This window comes from Lytechinus pictus, chromosome 5, assembly GCF_037042905.1.
Source record: "Lytechinus pictus isolate F3 Inbred chromosome 5, Lp3.0, whole genome shotgun sequence".
NCBI lineage: Eukaryota > Metazoa > Echinodermata > Echinoidea > Temnopleuroida > Toxopneustidae > Lytechinus > Lytechinus pictus.
In genome coordinates, this window is record NC_087249.1 from 20,177,960 (window position 1) to 20,198,827 (window position 20,868).

The 20,868-nt window shown below is 35.3% G+C and overlaps 1 protein-coding gene across 3 annotated transcripts in view; it reads left to right on the forward strand.

Annotated features, from left to right (window-relative positions):
- Positions 1 to 472: 472 nt before the first annotated feature.
- The window catches only part of LOC129262307 (solute carrier family 12 member 3-like), a 50,751-nt gene continuing 30,355 nt past the window's right edge, over positions 473 to 20,868 (forward strand). Inside the window, exons 1-5 of one of the 3 annotated variants that reach the window (XM_064099973.1) lie at positions 473 to 771; positions 9,480 to 9,871; positions 15,670 to 15,759; positions 16,597 to 16,672; positions 19,271 to 19,366. In XM_064099973.1, the coding sequence (XP_063956043.1) occupies positions 585 to 771; positions 9,480 to 9,871; positions 15,670 to 15,759; positions 16,597 to 16,672; positions 19,271 to 19,366 (841 nt within the window). In that variant the 5' untranslated portion in view covers positions 473 to 584. Of the gene's footprint in view, positions 772 to 1,540; positions 1,662 to 2,847; positions 2,871 to 9,479; positions 9,872 to 15,669; positions 15,760 to 16,596; positions 16,673 to 19,270; positions 19,367 to 20,868 lie in introns of those variants that run through there. The other 2 variants (XM_064099974.1, XM_054900410.2) reach the window with 2 other exon arrangements.

The window sequence follows — 20,868 nt, forward strand, 5'->3', positions numbered from 1 at the left end:
TTGTTCACTTTGTTTATATTTGTCTTCTTTGATACCATTCCTAATATAATTTACTCCTTTGGCACAAATATATATAGGCATTTAAATATAATGGCCCAATTCATTGAAATGTGCATGCATGTTTGTAAAAATCCTAAGAGGGGTTTAATGTAGACCACACTGTACTGATGGAGATTATCAATATCACTGATAAGTAAATTTGTTTATTTCAAGGTCAACTAAACCGAGTTTCCATAAGCTCATCATGATCGAAGAGAGAGAGAGTTTAATACAGGAAGACTGTCTAAATTGCAGCCTAATAGAAAGGCCATGCATATAATCATTTTACCCCTGTATATAAATGATTACAGTATTAGGCTAAAAATAAACCATGAAATAGTCTTACACACAAAACAAAATCTCTTGGCCATCTTTTGTTGAAAGCTCATTGGCTTTCATAGGCCAATCACCAACTCGACAACGGGGACCGATCGCAGGAGCTGTGAAGCTTCGCTGACGTCATGACGAATTTTCACCACTGATCTTCGAGCTCAGTGATTGCTGCGCTCGAAATAGCACATTCGCTAATAACACAGAGTGGCTGCATGCTCGATAATATCGCGAGAGCTCGCTTTTGCCGTTTCTATTTCCCGCTTCAGAGACACCATACATTTTTGCCGAAGCTGAGATTTGCTCGACACCACATCTTGATCTTGCGAGTGGAATTTATTGACCAAAAACACTGTTTCTGTTGCCGTACTGATCAATACAATCGTGCTAGAAATCGTAAAGGTAAGAAACATACACATGCGGCTTTTAATTGGATGAGGATTTTCTAGATAAACTGATTTAACTTCTCTCTAAATGCAGTTACATTGACTGAAAGTTACTCGACTTATTTCTATGTTTTTCTCTCCAGACATGCAGTGGCATTGTGAGAGAGTGTGTTTTGATCGAGTTCATGTTCGCAGAGGTTACGGCGCAAGGTGACAAGAATCTCCGTTGGTTGAGTAGAGGCCCCGCCGCCCCGCACAATTTGCGAGATGGGTGTGCATGTATGATGTTAGACAGGAATAACCGTCGTTTCTGGGGATTTATTCAACAATTTCTGACATTTTACTGTAATCCCCATTTACCGACGGTAGGGTGTACGTGTGGGCTCGCATGTGTTCTCATTCCCTCCCTTTTGTCAATTCACAGTCCAAAGTTTGATGTAATTTTACACATCGAATTTACAATCTAAGGATGTATAAACAACAAACTTTTAATTGATGATATTCCAACATTTAAATACTTCAAACGATATAGATGAAAAAGGCATGAAAAATATACTTTACCGATGTTTAATTGGGTTGAACACGATAAAAATGGTCAAAATGGCAGCCAAACTATAAAATATTTACAAACGAACGTCAACAATCACGAATGTGATATCGATATTGCTTTCGATATTATACGATCTGCTCCATATGCGAACGAAACCGAAGATAAACGATACTAGTTATACTAGTACGAGTACTAGTTATAATCGCGATATATCGATTCGAGACATTAAGTTAATACGATAATGACGTCATTCAAGATGGCAACTTGCAAGAAAAACCGTCAGGTCAGGTGAAAATGTCTTAGATGACAGATTTCTCAATCATCCAGAGGATTTTTTTCAATAACTCCGGCCCAAGGTATGCAATTACTTAATTTATTTATATTTCCATGATAATGGAAACCATGAAACTTTCAATTTTGCTTAAAAAACAGTTTTAAATCACGATCTATAAAACGCTAGTCCACTATACGTTGGCTGTAGGTACGGGGCCCCATCCCCTTCAGTCTATGTATGGTGAGTGGAGCCAACGTAGTTCAGCGGAACAACCAAAATACAGAGACTGAAGATGTATGGTGAGTGGAGCCAACGTAGTTCAGCGGAACAACCAAAATACAGAGACTGAAGCTTTTGGTCTAGTATGATGTATGTAGCTATCTAGCCGGTTCGACTTTAACTTAAGACATTCTCGTATCTGTCACCGTGTTAAATTGGCGAGATCAATAACATAATTTCTACAATCAAACTTTTTAGCAGTAGAGGCGCACGGCCAATATGGGACTGGGAGACTCTCTCCAATAGGGGAGAGAATCTCACATTGGACTTTTGGAGACTTGCTTTGCAAAAGGACAAAAGAAACAACACCAACAAAAGCATGATTTTTCCCACCCAAAATTTTGTCTCACTGAGGTCAGAAGCCCATTTGTTTTGTGTGTGATTGACAACAAAAATCCTTATCAAAACAAAAGTAGACGGTGAAAAGGGGTAATTTTTCATGAGGAATCTGCCTATCACATTTTTATTTGCCGCCAAGACCCAAGTTAATCCTTTTGCAGCAAATGTAAACAAAGGAAATTGGACTCCAAAACTGGAAACTGTCTCTGAAATTGGATACCCAAATTCTTTACAAAAGTCTCTGATATTGGAGATAATCTCCCACATTGGAGACAGTCTCCAATATTATTGGCCGTGCGCCTCTACTGTTTAGGAAAGAGTTCCATATGCACCCCCCACCAAAAATAACAAAACTGTTGAGACTTCCGGTTCACGTTCATTCACTTGTTTTCACTCTTCAGATTTTTCTATCATTTTTTTTTTTACCGTTGCTTACCTGAGTCATTGTGAGTTGGGACTCGCACTCATTTCGTTTTATCTGCAGTCAAGACCTCTTCCTGCTATGCTAGCGAGAAGCGCTGATACCGGAAAGGGTATTTTAACGATTATCAGCCGATAGTTCGACTAGTCTTGACTCAGACTCTTTACTGACTAAATAAACCGATGTCTATCTACATGTACACGCACTAGTCTAGATCCTGCTCGAACTTTGACAGAATAAAGCCATATTTTGGTATGTATTTCCACTCCCCCATCATATATGTTCTGTATTAATTTTATTATTGCTAGATATATTATTCTGAACCTTCTCTATGCTTTTATAGACGTGCACGGGAAAATGATATTGTGCTATACAAAATTCTTACATTTAAAACTTACATCGTGTACTTTGAGGTCCATAATAATCCATTTTACAGAGACGATCTTGTCACTCGTACATCCCCGAAAAAGTTGCCATCTTGAAAATATCGAGTTTCGCGAGATTTGACTTCCAGGTTTTATTTTCGCTCTCATATCATCGGCATTCGATGAAACATCAAATTTATTTCTTTTCGAACATGATTTCGAGTTCAAAAAGTTGTTTTGATGCTGGAAATATGAAACGGGTAAGCAAAATTGTGTTTTTTAAAGTGATTTTTTGTTTGCATAATTCATGAATATTTTCAATTTTTGTTCGGCCTTTATTTATCTAATTTCTCAGGCGACATTTTTTCTTGACGCCGATGTATGAACTATGGAAGGTTTTTTCTTCGGGCGATGGTCATTTTCCGACTTAACAAATGTGTCGCATATCGCCCTCAAAGCTAAAACGCAAGGCGATGTCGGACTAATGAGTCATAATTTTTCTTGAGTTTGAGCGAGGATGAACTGGCATTAATAATGACCCTTTTGAAATTGTTGTTTGATATAAATAACAATTTGTACCTCTAATGAATAACAAATGTCGCATTCAACTTGTGCAGTGATGAGGTGAATTGAAATGAATGGGTCGAGCAGATCGAGCTCTGTGTGTCTCTAGCTAGTGCATATGGGCATCTAAAAGGGCCAAAATTAACAATCTCAAAAATATAAGAAACTCTTAAAAATAAATGTAGTATCCCAGTCTTTCATAAATAAATGCAGCCTCTCAGACTCTCACAGAAATGAATTATTTTTGTGATAACATAATTATATCCCCGCAAAACTGTGATTGTGTTTATTTCCAAGAATTGTTTTAATTCGGTGTAAACTTATGATTTTGCAGTTGTCTTTATTTCTGTGGTTGCTTTATTTCTGTAGTTATCTTTACTTCTAGAGTTTTCTTATTTTTGGAATTGTTTTATTTGCGAGGTCATCTTTATCTGAACGATGACATTCATTTGTAAAATATACTGCTATTTCAATTACGATATTTTTTTTCTGAATGTGTCTTATATTTCTAAATCTTTTATCTATGATTGACAAGATTTATTTCGGAGTTGTCTTTTATTTCTCAATTATATCCATTTCTGGTTAAATACTTTTATTTCTGACTTATGTACTAGTCGTCCAAAGCAATGTATTCATTTCTGAATGTTACATTTCTGAGATGCTAGTATACTACATTTATTTCGGAGAGTTTTTTTATTTTTGAGATGGTTAATTTTGGCCCGTTTAGCTGCCCATAAGTGCAGTGGCCACGGCCGGTAGAACATGTAATCTACACATGGCGTGTGTGTGTGCATGAATACAATTACAAGTCATGTGCAATCATCGGGTGTGAAGTCAAAGGAGACAAAGGGGGTATGTTAGCCCCCTCTTCAAATATATATTTTTTGATAGCAAATGGGTAACATCAGGGATGGAAGGGGTACATGTATCAGTATATCTCTTTTCAAATACTGCAGCCTTTGAACAAAAAAGCTTACAGTTCCACAGCTTGTAATCAGCGGCGTAACGGGTCGGTGGCCAGGGGGGACAAGAGCCAAAAATTTCCCGGTCATATCATGGTATGAACAGGCGTAATGGTGTAATGAGTCGACAATTTTGAGAGGACCAGATATTGCGTATCGGGCAGAATTTATCTTTAAAAGAAGTTGCGAGCGAGCAAAAATTTTGACATTTTTTAATACAAAAATCCAAATTTGTGATATCCAGAGAATAATATATTTCACCCTTCTCTCTTTCCATTCCTTTCTTTTGTGGTCTGTACGCCACTGTGAACAGGATTCTTTGCGGCAGTAGCGTGAAGAGTAAAAAAAAAAACGAGGAGCGCAATATGGCGCATGTGCTAAAAAAGCTGCTTAATATAAGTCCCGAGCGAGCGAAGCGAGAGAAAAAAAATCACGTTTTCATGAGAATCTAACTTTAAAATATGTTTTGACATTACATTCAGTAAATAATCATATCCTACACTTTTCCTTTGCTTTCCTTTCCTCCTTGTTTTTATGTTCTGGGTTGTAGAACTTTTGGGGGCCATGGCCCAACCCTACCATACTCATATACGACAGTGCTATGCGGTTGGTGTCCGGGCGGAGCCCCCGGAACTTCTTGATATCAAAGCCATTTAAAGTTTAAACCTCGCAGATTGCAGCTATTTTTAATCAAATATCGTGGGTATATAAAGAATATAGCTTTTACACAACACTTTTATTCAACCCTGTTGCGTAATGAACCAAATATTTGAGGGGGCACAACATAGCAATGTGAGTATATTAGATAAAAGTCGCCAGCGAGCAAAGCGAGCTGGAAAAAAGATTGCCTATTGAAATCAAATTCTAATTATGTGATAGATTTTTTTTTATTCAGCAACGAACACATTTCATTGTTTCCATTATTTCATTATACGTTGTCTCATATAATTTCTTTTATTTCCTCTTGGGTGTGGAACCAAGACCCCCCCCCCCCCCACGCCTGTACGCCAGTGATTGAACGTAAAGTTTAATGTAGGAAGGGTCCCTAAAAAAAAAACTCCCTATATGGGGGAGTTATAGAGCCATTTGAAGGTTATAGATGAAGAGCCCCTACTGCGTGGGGTCTGGGGCAAAGCCCCGGTAGCTTATTTGCATAAAATTGAGCAAGCTTATAGCACAATGTTGTATGCAGTCCATCTTTCTTCCCGCTCTTTATTGTCGATCCTCGGCAGTCCGGTCGTGCTATTAAATTTTCTTTTCTTGTCCCTTTTCTTCGTTTTCTTTTCACTTTTCCCTTTCCTTTTCCTCCTTTCCTTTTCCCTTTCCTTCCCCTTTCCCTTTCTTTCTCCCTCCCTTTTCTCTTTTCAATAACTTTATTATTTGTTATCCGATTTTGATGAAATTTTCAGCATTTTGCTCAGTGAATTCTACTCTATGTATTAAGATATAAATAATTTTAGCCTGGACCAACCCTTCAAGTTTGAAAATGACCATCAGAGGAAATACAATCAGCAGTAGAGCCGCACAGCCAATATGGGAGACTCTCTCCAATACGGAATAGGGGAGACATCTCCCATCTTGGAAACTTGCCTTTGGCTTTGCAAAAGTCAAAAGAAACAACACCAACAAAAGCGTATTTTTTCCACCCAAAATTTGGTCTCGCTGAGGTCAGAAGCCCATTTGTTTTGTGTGTGGATGACAAAAAATCCTTATTTTTATCAAAACAAAAGTAGACTGTAAATTTTTTAAGTAGATGGTGTGAAAAGGGGTAATTTTTCATGAGGAATCTGCTTATCACATTTTTATTTGCGCCAAGGTAATCCTTTTGCAGCAAATGTAAACAAAGGAAATTGGCCTCCCAAAGTGGAGACTTTGAATTTGGATACCCAAATTCTTTACAAAAGTCTCTGATATTGGAGATTATCTCCCATAGTCTCCCATTGGCCGGGCGCCTCTACTGATCAGCAACAATTCGCACTTGCTATTCCAAATATTATGAAAAATTATGAATATGGTAAAATTATAATCTACATGATCACATGTACCAACGGCAGCAAGGCAACCATTGACTTTGCATAGTCTGATATTTTTACCCCTCCGCGAACATTTTCATGTATGACAACCTGGGGGGGGGGGGGGGCACTCAGTATATATACATGTACATGTACATGTAATGCGTGGTGTGTCACAGAGAGGACCCCTATTTTTACACTCAAATTTCTGTTCCAAGGGCAAGGCATAGCATTTTGGGCAGGTCCTAGCCTAGCTATGCTAGAGGACTCTGATGATATTTTTTTATTATGATTTTGATATTGTCATTTCATCACGGAGCCTAGACATGCATATGGGACTGTGCCTGGAGAAGATAATACACAAGAAGGGAATTCCCTTCATATTTAACATTAGAACTAGCGACCCTATTTTAGACTAAAATGTTATTAAATTGCATACCTTTAGTTTATACACCTAATGCGTATTAGAAAGGTATGACAGTTTCCCCCAAAAAATAAGAAAAATTAGGGGTTTCTTACCAGACCGATGTCGTGTATCCATTCGGAAACACTACAAATACAATAGGCTTGACCCTTGAACCGCTTCGATATGACATAGCTTCAATGAGCTATGTTACAAAGTGCCGTTTTGAAGAACAATTCATAGATTAAAAAATTTATTAAATAATAAAATTTAAATATTAATTGTAAATGATTATTATTGCTATAATAATTATTTACAATCAGAATTGTAGCAAGCAATCAACTTGAATTCTGTTCAAATTCATGCGGTAGAGTTCTTCGGGTTATTTTCATGTTTGATTTGTCATTTTGAAAATACGATTCTAAATTTGCGAGAACGTTTGGGAACTCAGAACAAAGCCATTTTCTTTTTTCATTTTTCATCGACCCCACAAATGGAGCTAAGCTGTCGAATTTGAACAATGACGTCGAGTTCGAAGCCAAAATACAGCCATTCTCGATCGCGATATTTGTAAAGCGATGGGCATATTGACCTTGAAATGTGATTGAGAGACTTGCTATTAAATGCTATGACAGTTGCAAACAATTACATACCAGTGGAGAAATTTGCTTTAGCACCCAGCGCTCTAACCTCTACACTGTATGTTGAAAGGATTCAAAATTTTAATGAAAAAATACATAAAAGGTTTTCTTTACCATCTGGACTGATATTACTGCTTGCGACTCCAAAAATTTCCCACTCTAAACACAAGTAAACCTTTGACTCGCTTCATGATGACGTACACACATGTCCATACATGTACATGTATAGCCAGCCCAATGATTGAGATAAGTTTTGCTAGTAAAAGTTTTTCACACAAGAAACTACATAAGTAGTTTTTCACCAATTAGCAGTATTTTTCTCAATACCGATAAACTAATTTTTTTTTTTTGATAATTGATATGCAGATTTTTTATTGATAAACTCACTTTATCACTCAAAAAACATTTACTAAAAAAACTAAGTTTTTAAGTTTAAAGCACTTTCTTGATAAACTAAAATGTTTATCATGTCGAAAAGGACTGATTTTTTAGGTGATAAACAGGGTTTTTTTAGAAACTATGTTCATCAAACAAACAGTTTTTCAGTTGATAAACTAAATTATCAAACAATAAACAGGGTTTTTGGTGTTTGTATGCCTTATTGTATGATAAACAAGTTTTTTTCTTGATAAACATAGTTTTTCAGTGATTAACTAAATTTTTTATTTTTTTCAATTCATGTATGCAGAGTTTTTTTAAAAGTAATTTTATCAGTTGAAAAAACTTAGATTATATTTTTTAGCTAAAAAAAAAAAAAAAATTTAATCTCGCTTGCAATACAGTTTTTCAAAAAAAAACCTGTAACTCAATAAACAAGGTTTTTCAGAGTGATTTTATTTATTTATTTATTATTATTATTATTTATTGGTATATATGCACATAAAAATTGACCAGCAGCACAAGCTGAAAGGGCCAATTTACAAAAATTCATGAAGTACAATATACAGATATAACAAAGCAAATGAATAAAAACGTAATTACAGTATTCTATATCAAAACTTAGATCAAATTAAAGTGTGTATCTCATAAATAGAAGATTGAGAGAGAGAGAAATAAGCAAAGGGGAGGAGGGTGAGAGAAGAAGAAGAGAGAGAGAGAAATGAGAGTAATGGAAAGAAAGAGAGGGAGAGAGGGGGTATGTCCTCCAAACAGAAAGAGAAATTTGAGTGAGGCAGAGAGAAACAGAAAGTGGTGAAGAAGAGGAGAGTGACATGGAGAACATAGAAGACAAAATATTGTCAATTATGACATACTTAGATTATCAAGAAAGTCTGCTTATCCATTGAAAAACTTAGTTTATCGGTGAAAACAAAGTTTATCTGTGATAAACTGAGCTTATTTGTGATAAACTGAGCTTATTTGAATTAATATTGGGCATTAGGCTCGCCATGTACAGACACGTACGCATCATCATGAATCGAGTCAAAGGTCTGTTTATAGCTAATGTTGGAAAATATTGGAGATGTGCACAAGCAGTTTAATATGGGCCTGGTAAGAAACCTCTGCATAACTTAGGTGAAAAAAAACAGGATTGACCCCCTGTTTATTTTTTCAAAAGTAATTGTGCTTTTAATAAAGATTTCTGAGGGAAATCCAGGAATACCTGTTTTGATGCGGCAGTACTAACAACAGTGTCTTTGCTCCTTGATGACAAGACAATATCATATTTAAATCAAAGGGAAGATACCTCTTGGCTTTATAGGTGGCTAGGATAACAATACATTTGTTTTATCATTTTTTTTTAATTATTTAATTCCACCTTTTTTGTGTGTTGAATTCATCCATTTGCAAGAGAACTGCAAGCGCCAATTTGTAAGTGATGCCTTTAAATTATCAATAATAGTGCAATTCGTTCTTTGCATATTTTCTGATTCTGTACTTTAACAATATTTATCTCTCTACTTTGCCTTTTAGATACCATTTCCCCACCATCCATGATGAGTGGAGAAGTTGGGGATATGGAGATGGACGACCTCAACAAGAAAGAGGACAGCAACAAGCAGGAAATGGCTCCAAAGACATCTCCACGACCTGGGCGCTTCCAGGTCAACATCGTCAGTGAGAAGCCAGAGGCTTCACCCAAAGAGAACAGGGACAAGACCTCTCCTGTTCACAGTGAGCCAAGTTCCGGTGGACATTCCAGTCCACTTGGCAATGAAGACTTTGACCATTCCATGGCCATGCAGACCTTTGGTCAAAACACCATTGAAGTGATGCCATCTCTGGACTACTATAGGAACCTTTTCTCCACATCTGCAAGTGCCAAACAAAGGCCAACGTTGAATGATCTCCACGAACCCATTAAGGTCAGTTTACTTTATGTGATCATTGAACCAAATGTTTCATAAGATATTTCATAGATGAAAAAATAATAGATATGTGCAGGGAGTGAGTGTTTTATACTGGCTATGCTGCTAGTTCAAGGGTGTGGTTTTTGACGACCACAAGGACGTTGCTCTGAGTGTTTTTACAGTACACTGTGAATACCCAAGATGCCAGCAAGTGCAACACCACTTCCATGTACATGGCAACCTGTGCATTATTTGTTTCATAAAATGGGTAGGCAAATATGAAATCATGGAAGTTTCTTTGGATCATGCAGACATAGAGGCCACTTTCTGCTTTTTATTACATGTCATCACAAGCACATCTGAAGTGAGCCTGAGTATACATGTAAAGTGCTTCAAAATCCTTGACATGGCCTTCTGTTTGAAAGTATTTACATCAGATGGCATCTCTAGTTTTATGCACTGGGGTTCCGTAAAATGAAGTGCTCATCCAAAATTTCACGGTTCTGCATCCAAAAAATGCATATCTGGGGTCTGCATGATTTAATGTCATGAGAATAACTATTGAAAATGAAGCACTTTATGTCAGCATTTTTCACAGGCAATGCTGGCAGTATTGAGGTTGGATTGGAATTATACTGTAGGGCCTATAGCACAAACTACATTTAAGAAATAGCTACATGTAACACACGTTATAAGTCCTAATTATTAATCAGAAATTAACACTCGTCTATAGATGGTGTCTGCACTTGTTTTTTTTTTTGCTGAGGATGCAGTGTTCAGTTCATCTTTACAATGATCTAATATAAAGCGAAATGTTATGTTGCAGTCTTGTACAGTGTACTTGTACAGTATGGAAGCCTACATGTATGTACATGTATGTTTGAAATTTACCCCCCCCCCCCCCTAAAAAAAAAAATTATGTCTAAGACAAACCTAATGTAAATTACATTGGCCATCAAGTTAAATGTACATTGTAACCCTCAATTTTCACCTTAACCCTGCCACCCCCCCCCCTTCTAAAGAAAGAAGATACTTTAATTGTGTGTCTACATGTACTGTATTGTTATTTTATTTCTCAGACTAATTACACACCCAGCCCCATGTGTACACGTAGCTCTTCAAAATATTCCCTATTGGAAAGGGTAGCATGAATTGCTATTGTGTGGAAGTCAATGTCAGTTTTATGACTACATACATGTGCATACATGTAAACATGATTTAAAAGAAAAAAAATCTTGTTTTTCTCTTTGTTTTCCTTTTGTTTTAAATCTTACTTGTCTGTTCAGATCAGTTGAGAGGACTGAACAAATGTTCATTGGTTGGGTGAAATACATTTACATGTAGAAATGGTACCGGTATTCGTTTTGCCACTAAAATGCATGGAAATGCACATGGCCGCACAATTTCTTCCATACATTCATTTCTCTGGTTGCTGTATTCCTGCAAGTGTGAGAGGTGTTTTGGAATAATGGAATCAGCATTCTAAAGGTGTATGAAAGGAAATATCATGCTTGTCTGTGGGGCATGAAATTCTAGAACACCTTGTATCACTCCAGAAACAAATTGTGAGTTGGAGAAGGGATAGGAATGGGTACTACTGGGGATAGAAAATAAATAATTGTATCAAAGGTAATATCATATCAAGGATTTATAACCATACTTGTAGATTAGGATGAATTAGAAAGAGAGTGTAGTGTGAGGAAAGGAAATTTATATCAAATATCGAGGAATTAAGGATTATGTACATGTACATGTACTAGTGGAATACTGTATGCTTTTAACCAGAGCAAAACATACATTTCATTTTACACTTTTTAATTATGCACATTTTACTGTAGACAGTACATGAATGCATACATGTACATGTGCATATTAAAGTACATTGTACAAGGTATTCATTATCAGGTGGCCGCAATGAGATGAAGCACACAAAATATATGTACACATTAAAATATCATACTGATAGTACATACATGTACATGCATTTAGAGATAAAAAACAGATTAATTCAAACTTCACATCTGAATGGCAAGATTCGTTTTTATTTTTCTACATGTAAGTGGCCTACATGTGACAACTTAATGTTGATTTTGTGTCAAGTTTTGTTAATTGCCATAATTTGACTTTTAGGACCAAATTAACATGTACATGTACAGTACTGTATATCCTGATGGTACTTGGCGCTGTGCCCATGTACAGTACATGTAACAGTGGATGCACTGCTTTGCCCAATAGAACATTTAAAAAAAATGATTAAAAAAAAGACAAAGCATAATGTAAAGCATACAGTAGACTATAAATTTGTTTGTTTTAAAGGTATTTGACGGTCACTACATGTATGTATTTGTGCCCCAAGTTCAGTACAGTCATGGAAAGACAAAATTTCTTTGATTTCCATGTACATGTAATAGACATACATGTATTGGATGGATACATGTACATGTTTTGTATTTCTGACCCTGACCCAGTCATGTAGACCGAGTAGATACTATTTATAGGAGAGATGTTTATTTTTATTGACACGATGATTATGATGTATTTACAGATCATTCGTAATTGTGTGTGCTGTACACATGTACATGTGCTATTTGGGGTTTAAATATCTTTACTAGATATAATAAAGGCTTGTTTGAATAATTCCCTACATCCAACTGTGGCCCCTTTCATAATAGGCTCAGAATGTAAATCAGGATTGATTGTCTTTGCCCAGAAACACACTGTCTAGAGCTTGAAAATGCTACCTTTACAAAGTACTATCATTGTATACAGTTGAATGTTTGCCTCTTTTCAAATCTTTAAAAAAGTTTCACATCTGAATTTATTTTTTGTTGTGTTTCATTTGGTGGGGAAACATATGCTCCTTTTATCAGAATATATATTTCTAGAATACACTGTATATATTAAAATATATATTCAACGGATATCACATGAATAAAGGACAAGTCCACCCCAACAAAAAGTTGATTTAATGAAAAAGAGAAAAATCCAACAAGCATAACACTGAAAATTTCATCAAAATCGGATGTAAGATAAGAAAGTTATGACATTTTAAAGTTTCGCTTAATTTCACAGAACAGTTGTATGCAATCCCGGTCAGTATGCAAATGAGGAGACTGATGACGTCATCCACTCACTATTTCTTTTGTATTCTATTACCGGTATATGAAATATGAAACATTCTAATTTTCTCCTCATTGTCAAGTGAAACAACAATTAATTCCTCCTGAACATGTGGCATTAGCATTGTTTGATAATATATGGTTCAGTCAAGTTGGTCCTTATTGTAAAAAAAATGAAATATTGTATAATTCAAACAATAAAAAACAAAAGAAATAGTGAGTGCGGGACATCATCAACTGTCTCATTTGCATGTCAATGAGTTGTGCATATAACTGTTTTGTGAAAAATAAGCAAAACTTTAAAAGGTCATAACTTTCTTATTTTACAACCGATTGTGATGAAATTTTCAGTGCTGTGCTTGTTGGATTTTTCTCTATTAATACAAATCAACTTTTTGCTGGGGTGGACTTCACTTGTCCTTTATTAAAGTTTGAACAGCTTTATTCTGCCTGTAAATGTAGTGAGTATGGTGCAGTCAGGTTGTGAAAGAGTTGAATCATACATGAAATCTTTCAGGCTTCTCTGGTCAATTTTCTGCTTGGCAAACCCTGCTAGTCAAATCTCTGCAGACGAATGCTCTCTTACCCACGAGGTACAACCTGGGTTATAATTAGATGTGACACATCCAGCGATAAGGCCATATACTTTGAAACCAACATGTGTCCTGGAACTTCGAAGAAGCAAAGCAGTGTGGCCTGGGCACATCAGGGTTGTAATAAACAATGTTTTTTTTATTTAAAAAAAACAAATAAATTTTTTATTGTTATAAAATGTTCTATTCATTCTAAAACGGTTTTTTTCCAACGAATGATGCAATTTTCTGTTAATCAATTAAACTGCTCTTGATGTTTTAAATACATTTTTGGAGTTAAAGTAAAAGATGACTACTATTTCTGTTACTGAATTTCCAACAGAACAGTTCAAATTTCCCCCAAAATTACAATTTATTGCTAAATTAATAATACAACAGTGTTGTATTATTGATAGCAATAAATTGAGGGCAGTATTGCATATTTTTTAAATGTATTTTACAGGCGTTTAAGAAAATTACAATGTTTCAACTTACCTCGCGTTCCAACTAACCCCGATCTCCCCTACCTCAAGAGTAAGATGTCATTTTTACAGTCTATTTGTAATGCTTGTGCAACACTTCCAGTTCATTCAAGTATTGTAGTGGATCGTATTACCGAACACATTTCATAAATTCAAGCATATCTATCAAACAAATTATTCTCATTAAATTCACAAAACTTTCACCATAAATACACAAATACCTACAAATTAAATTTGTAAAATATTTGTCGAAATTCCTTTTTTACGATATCAGCTTCCAATCAAACCCCTCTTCACATGTATGTGAAATATTTTGGTTACTTGAAAAAGGTATCGTATTACCGAACGTGTGTTTTCTATAGGAAAAGTTGAGAAAACAAAATCACTGATCAATGAGCTATTTTGACCATATTTTATTATTTTAAGAATATTAAGACTTTGAAAATGTGTTTTTTACCATTTTTCATCATATTTCTATTCAAGTGCCCTTTGGAAGGATGCTGCAAATTTTGAGCATATGAAATTATTTTCTGACGCATACGATATTACGATGCACGTGTTCAGTATTACAATCACTCACTCTACTACTACTACATGTACATATATTTGAGCTTATTTAGATAGCGTTTCTTTTCCTGTCCAAAAAGCGAGCACAACGCACAGATATGTTTGTTATTTAAATGAGAATATTCTTAATATGGATTGATGTGCACAATTGAACAGAGGAAAGGAACATGACAAAGCGATCTGGAGAAAGGGAGAATGCAAGGGGAAAAAGGGGGAGAAAGAGTGGTGTTGAGAAAGAGTTCTAGTTTATAGTTAATAGAAGAAAATGATACACCACTTAAGAAACAAAAGTATTAAAAAAACATTTACAATATAAAATCACATTTATGCAAATTTACAACACACAAGTCTATGCGGTGTTTTAAAACATTTTTTTTTTTTTGGTAAAAAAAACCATGTGTTTAAAACGTGCCAACCCTGGGGCACATACAGGTACATGGAAGCATCCATCCCAAATTCTTGGTACATATACATGTAACTCCCTTTAATCAACTATTAGGCTGTAGATATTGGATTGGTAGCAATTACATGTTCAAGGGTTTTATCGAGTTGAAGGGCAACCTGTTTAACTCTGCAGGATGAAGTGTGAAATCAATAGTCTGCTCAGATATCCTGTGTACTTACGGACTTATGGGGAAGCAAATGTTCTGAAAGTGTAGAACAGTACGTGTACGTACAATGTAACATGCCAGAATGTTAATAAAATGATTGTGCAGTGAAATTGCATGTTAGTCAACTTTAGGAAATTTGAATCTTAGGTATAATTTGTCTGCATGAGAAAGCCTGACTGGCACCCCAGAGATCCATAAATCACCCCCAATTAATGTAGAAATAAAATAGCCCCTACCTCAGACCATACTGGGTCCTACGTAGACCCCCATTCACCATCCAAGTAACTTGAGCGCTGTTACCATGTATGTAATTGCCATAAAGATACCTTTTATACAACATGGCACAAGTTCTGATGATTCTTGCTACAAAAGCACACTTCACTGTATTCCATCTATGGTGCATTTTCCATGTTGTTCCCATTATTTTCCCAATTTTCTCTCCCACTCTGATGCTAATTTCAGGTCCCAACACCCCAAGATGCCCCTGCTGATGCTGAGCGACAACCACAGACTTCGTCTGCTGCAAAGTTTGGTTGGATCAAGGGAGTAATGGTAAGAAAAGCAAAAAATCATTAATTCATTATAAATAAAAAGAGAATTATGGAGAATTCTCCATTATTTGCGAATTGGAAAAGAAGAGGTTTACATACTTTTTCCATTGTAAAAGAGAACTGTTGCTCGGCTAGCGCCATGAGCGTCTACTGACGGTGCGCGCGCTCTACAAATATACACTATTATTATTATTATTATTATATGCAACTCCAGCATTTGCTTGTGGGTATTGTCATTTGATATTATACAGTACATGTACATGTGTTTCCTCTTGGTCTTCTGTTGATTTAAAGAAAGTCATTTTGAATGTATACTTATTAATAATAGAATGACTACAAGGCTTTTTAAACCAAATTGTGATTATCATTTTATACCCTACAAATACATGTACATTTATAGCTTTGTTTTATGTGAAAAACTCATGTTAGTTTGATAGAGCTGTTCTAATGTAAACTAGTACCCAATGATATTTTGTGACCTTTTCACCTTGTTCTAATTTGAACATCCTCATATGTTTATAGTTATTATCCTGTGCCCAAGTCCTAAACAAATGTTATGTATATGATTGTGTGGGGTTTTTTTTACCATTGTTTAAATATACAGGTAACTGCATATAAAGTTGACCTCCTACATGTATAAGTTGAAAAAAATGCCTATATTCGATGCAATATTCTTATTCAAGACCTGTGGTATTTTATACCTATTACAAAGTTGAATTTCTCCTTAGGCCGAACAGATTTCTATTTGTGTGGTTCCAAGATATGAATTCGACTGAGGCATGCAGAGTTGCCTATAGAGTTCAATTTTTTTTTCTATTTTCTTGATTTGATCACCTAGATAAGATGTGTCTTGAATATCTGGGGTGTGATGCTCTTCCTGCGTCTCACATGGATTGTGGGACAGGCTGGAATATGTAAGTAAACACATTTGCATTATTGTATGTATGCCAGAAGTTTTGTGCCCATGTAGGAGGTTGGGTGAGATGAAGCCTCATTAATTAAGTCAGCACAAATCCATCGCAATCACTGTGCCTGTACATGCCTGTAGAATAGCGACATATTGCATTAAAACAGGAAATGGGCTATTTTGACAAATCTGACTTTTCCCATCCTTCTCCACACTCCCCCCCCTCCTTCCCTCCCCCTCTCTCCCTTCTCTCCTTCCTTCCCTCCCCCTCCCTCTTTCCTTCCCCTTCTCTCCCTCTCCCCCATCCCCTTCCCTTCCCCCTCCCCTTCTCCCTCTCCCCTCTCCACCTCCCTGTTCCCCATTACCTCTCCAACACTCTCTCACTTCATAATAACAGCCATTAAAATCCAACCCATACTTGTCTTTATATTAAAAAAAGCACCAAGAACAATAAAAATCATATTTCATTATTACATCATAAAAACAATCTTCATATGAAATAAAGTATGCATGATAATGAGGTGGTGTATATTTTTTTAAAGAAAAATCGTGGGATGGGTACAAACTCTTTTGAACAGCTCATATTCGTGGTTACTCCTTGCTATCATTTTAATCAGTGTAAATGCATGTAGCTGATAAAATAAAGTGAGTCAGCTCTGCTGTGCATTACAGATGAATAGCACTTGCCCAGGCCGGGTGTTTCAACTTCTCTTTGATATTTTAAATATATCATTACTTTTCTATAACTTTGCACAAAACTTGCTTTAGAACTAATAAGGAAGAATTGGAATGGGCAGCAGAGAGCAAGTAGTGTCTGATTGCTCAATGTTTAATCTTCATACATAGTATGCAAGTGGACTGTGCATGGTTAAATACACCACTGGCATTTCCAGCTTGTATAGCTGTGTGTCTTGGGTTAGGAGATGATGAGTGGGTACAGGTGTACTTCTCGAAGAAGATTTAGTTAGTTCATTATTGGATGAAGACATGTGATCAGTCTCCGTGACCCAAGCTCATCATGGAGGTTTACCATTACACATAGGCCAAAAACTTTCAGGCATTCACAGTGTATGTATGCATGCACATTTTTCCTACAGGTACACTTGATATGAAAGCTCACTGCCCATTGGTCAGTTGCACGAAAATGTGTGCGTGAAAGTAATTTTAAGCTTGATTGCACTTTTCTTTTGATCTTAATTCAATCCAATTTATATGAGCTTATACATGTACCTATAGTAAAAAAAATGTTCATTTCAATTTCAAATGACATAGAAAATAAAACACCACATGTTGTCTATTCAAAAGCAAGACTTTAAAATAATTCTGACCGTAGTGTCAAATTGAGTGGGACCATGTTAACATACATGTACATGTAATTTCTATGAAAATGCAAATCAATTGATAGGAAAAAGAGCTTTACATATACACCGGTACATGTACATGTATTTCTCGCATTGTACACTATATTTCCATGTTATACATGTAGGTATCTCTTTGAAATGTTCTTTAATAAAACAAACCCTTTTGCTCAATTCTAACTTTAAAATTTAGCATCTTCTATTCAAAATTAATTTTTATGTTTGTTTGATAGGCACATCTTATACTTGTACAATGAATGGAGTACATGTATACAGTTTATGTACTAGCCCTGTCTTTCTCTAATTTAAAAAACAATTATCTTTAGAATCCATTATCTTTTTAATACACAATTTTTTTTGTGGGTGTTACCACCACTCAATTTCAATGACAGCCAGTCAAGAGATAGTGGCAAATGGGATCTTTGGAAGTAATCTGATATATGCAATAGAATCTGTTACATGCATGTATTACTGTAATACTTTTCTGCATTAATATTAACATACATTGAGGATGTACAGAGTGCTGAAGGGAAAAAATGCATGTGTGTTACAGTAACTTACAGATAGGATTTTAAAATTAGAATAAAGTCATCTGAACTGGCTGCAGATTGAAACATTAAAGTCTTGTTGTGTGCAGTCACTGTGCACTGAGCTTTGCTGTCTGAAATTGTAGCACTAGACTGTAATGGATTGATGAGTAGCATAATAAAGGAGCTCTGATCATACTATTACTACATGTAGTTACAACAGTGCATTTCATGAATCATTAGAGCACAAGGGCTACTTTCAAGGGTGGAAATCTCTCCCCAAAGGTAGGGGGGACCAGGGGCCGGAAAATCACCCAATATGTATTAAAGGTAATTTCGACCAAAATCAATTTGACAGGCAAAAAAAAAGGGTTATCAACCAAAAAGTAAAGTCATCTCGTCCAAAATACATTGTTTTATTTTATTTCGATTTTGAATGATGTATTTCTTTCCATCATAAAAGACCAAAAATAGTAGGGAGGACATTCTATATTGTGTCCCCCCTACTATTTTGGGTAGGGGGGACGCCCCTGGGATTTGGCCCATGGCTACTTTACAATATTGGAAGTACGTTTTTTATAGAAATGGTTCAGGATTTACTTTATTCTTGATAACAAAAACGTGATATTTTGATAGATAAATTGAATTCAAATCATGAAAGGTAATTATATTTTTCATCATCAATATTCTTATTATCTTCCGTCTGTATTTCTTTTTCAGTGTATGCAAGTGTAATTATCTTGATGTCTGCAGTTGTCACCACTCTCACTACCCTCTCCATGTCAGCTATCTGTACCAATGGAGAAGTCAAAGGAGGTAAAGTGTGATTGTTTACCATTCTCTATCTTGTCCATTAAAAATTAATTTGGTTTTTCAATTGATTTTGGCACCCACATGTGTTTTGGCATAGTTGTGAATCCATTTTAAATCATCATTGATTAAAATATTACCCTAATATTTGAAACCAATTTTCAGCTGGGTCAGAGCCAAGTTTATTTAGTTATTTTTCCACTCCATTTTACCCTAGTATTTTTCATGCTTGGTATAACAGGTTATATATGGTAATCATAATACAGGTATGTACAATGTAGCTGATTCAAAATTATTTGTTAATTTTTCAAATTTTATATAATTATTGTGTTTTTTTTTTTGTATTGAGGAGAAAATAAATTTCTCAACATGATCATTTATAATTGTTATGACCTTTTATCATGTTAAGTTTTTTTTTCTTAGATCTGTTCGATTGCATAAATTGTATGTTTGATTGTTTTATGCTAATCTGACTACTCTGTACTAGTACATTTAAATGAATTCATGTAAATCAATCAATATTACAGCAATGCTAAACAGTGTATTAGTAAAACCTGTGACTCAATGGAACCTAAAAAGTGTTATTAAAGTGTTATTAAATTGACAGACTTTTTAAGGTTACAGAGAGGTTGTCTTCATGTTCATCTGCTTGGATGAGAAGCCATATATTCAACAGAACAGAAGCAGAAAAATTAAGTTCTTTTTTTTTTAGATGGATTGAAAAGGTTAATATAAAAATCAGTGATCTTTTCAGACAGTTGGTACTTAAAGACAGTTTTCTTCTTAAGTACATGTACATATTCAAGGGAAAATATGCATCTACATGTGTAGGACAGTCTTCTCATTGATGAGGTTTTCCTCTCTGATTTCTGCTGACAAAGCATGTTTCTATTACATTTTGAAGTTTCCATAGCAACTACCAATCACAATGGCACAGATTCATTGAGAATCAAGGTTTTGCCCGTGGCTAATTATCCCATTCACCCAATTGATGCGATCAATTTTCCAATCCATGATCCCATTCATCCGTGTTTCCAGGAGAGCAAAGCTTTATATGATTAGTTAAAATTTTTGTTTCACCAGGGAAATTAATACTTACATTAAATCTGGCAGAATAGTGTTGCTATGTGTTTGTTGGTTTTTCTAGTTTAATTAATGTAATAAAAACTAATAATCATCATTTTATAAATTTACTGATTTATATTCCTAAACTGTACACTATGCACATAAAGTACACAGTTTTTCTGTCACTATATTGTGAACTGTATTGTATCTTTTTGCAAGATTGACATTATTAGGTTTGGCTTTAATATACATGTATAGCAATATATGTCATTGTTTTAGGAGAAATATCAAATTGATTTATTATGCTTGGTGTAGCACTGTTTATTAGATAATGGATGTCAAATGAGAGATGAATTCTCCTAATTGAGACAATTATATATTTTAATTGAATGATATCACTTCCCAGTATTAATGTAATTTTAGGGGAAGTGTTTTACAAAAAC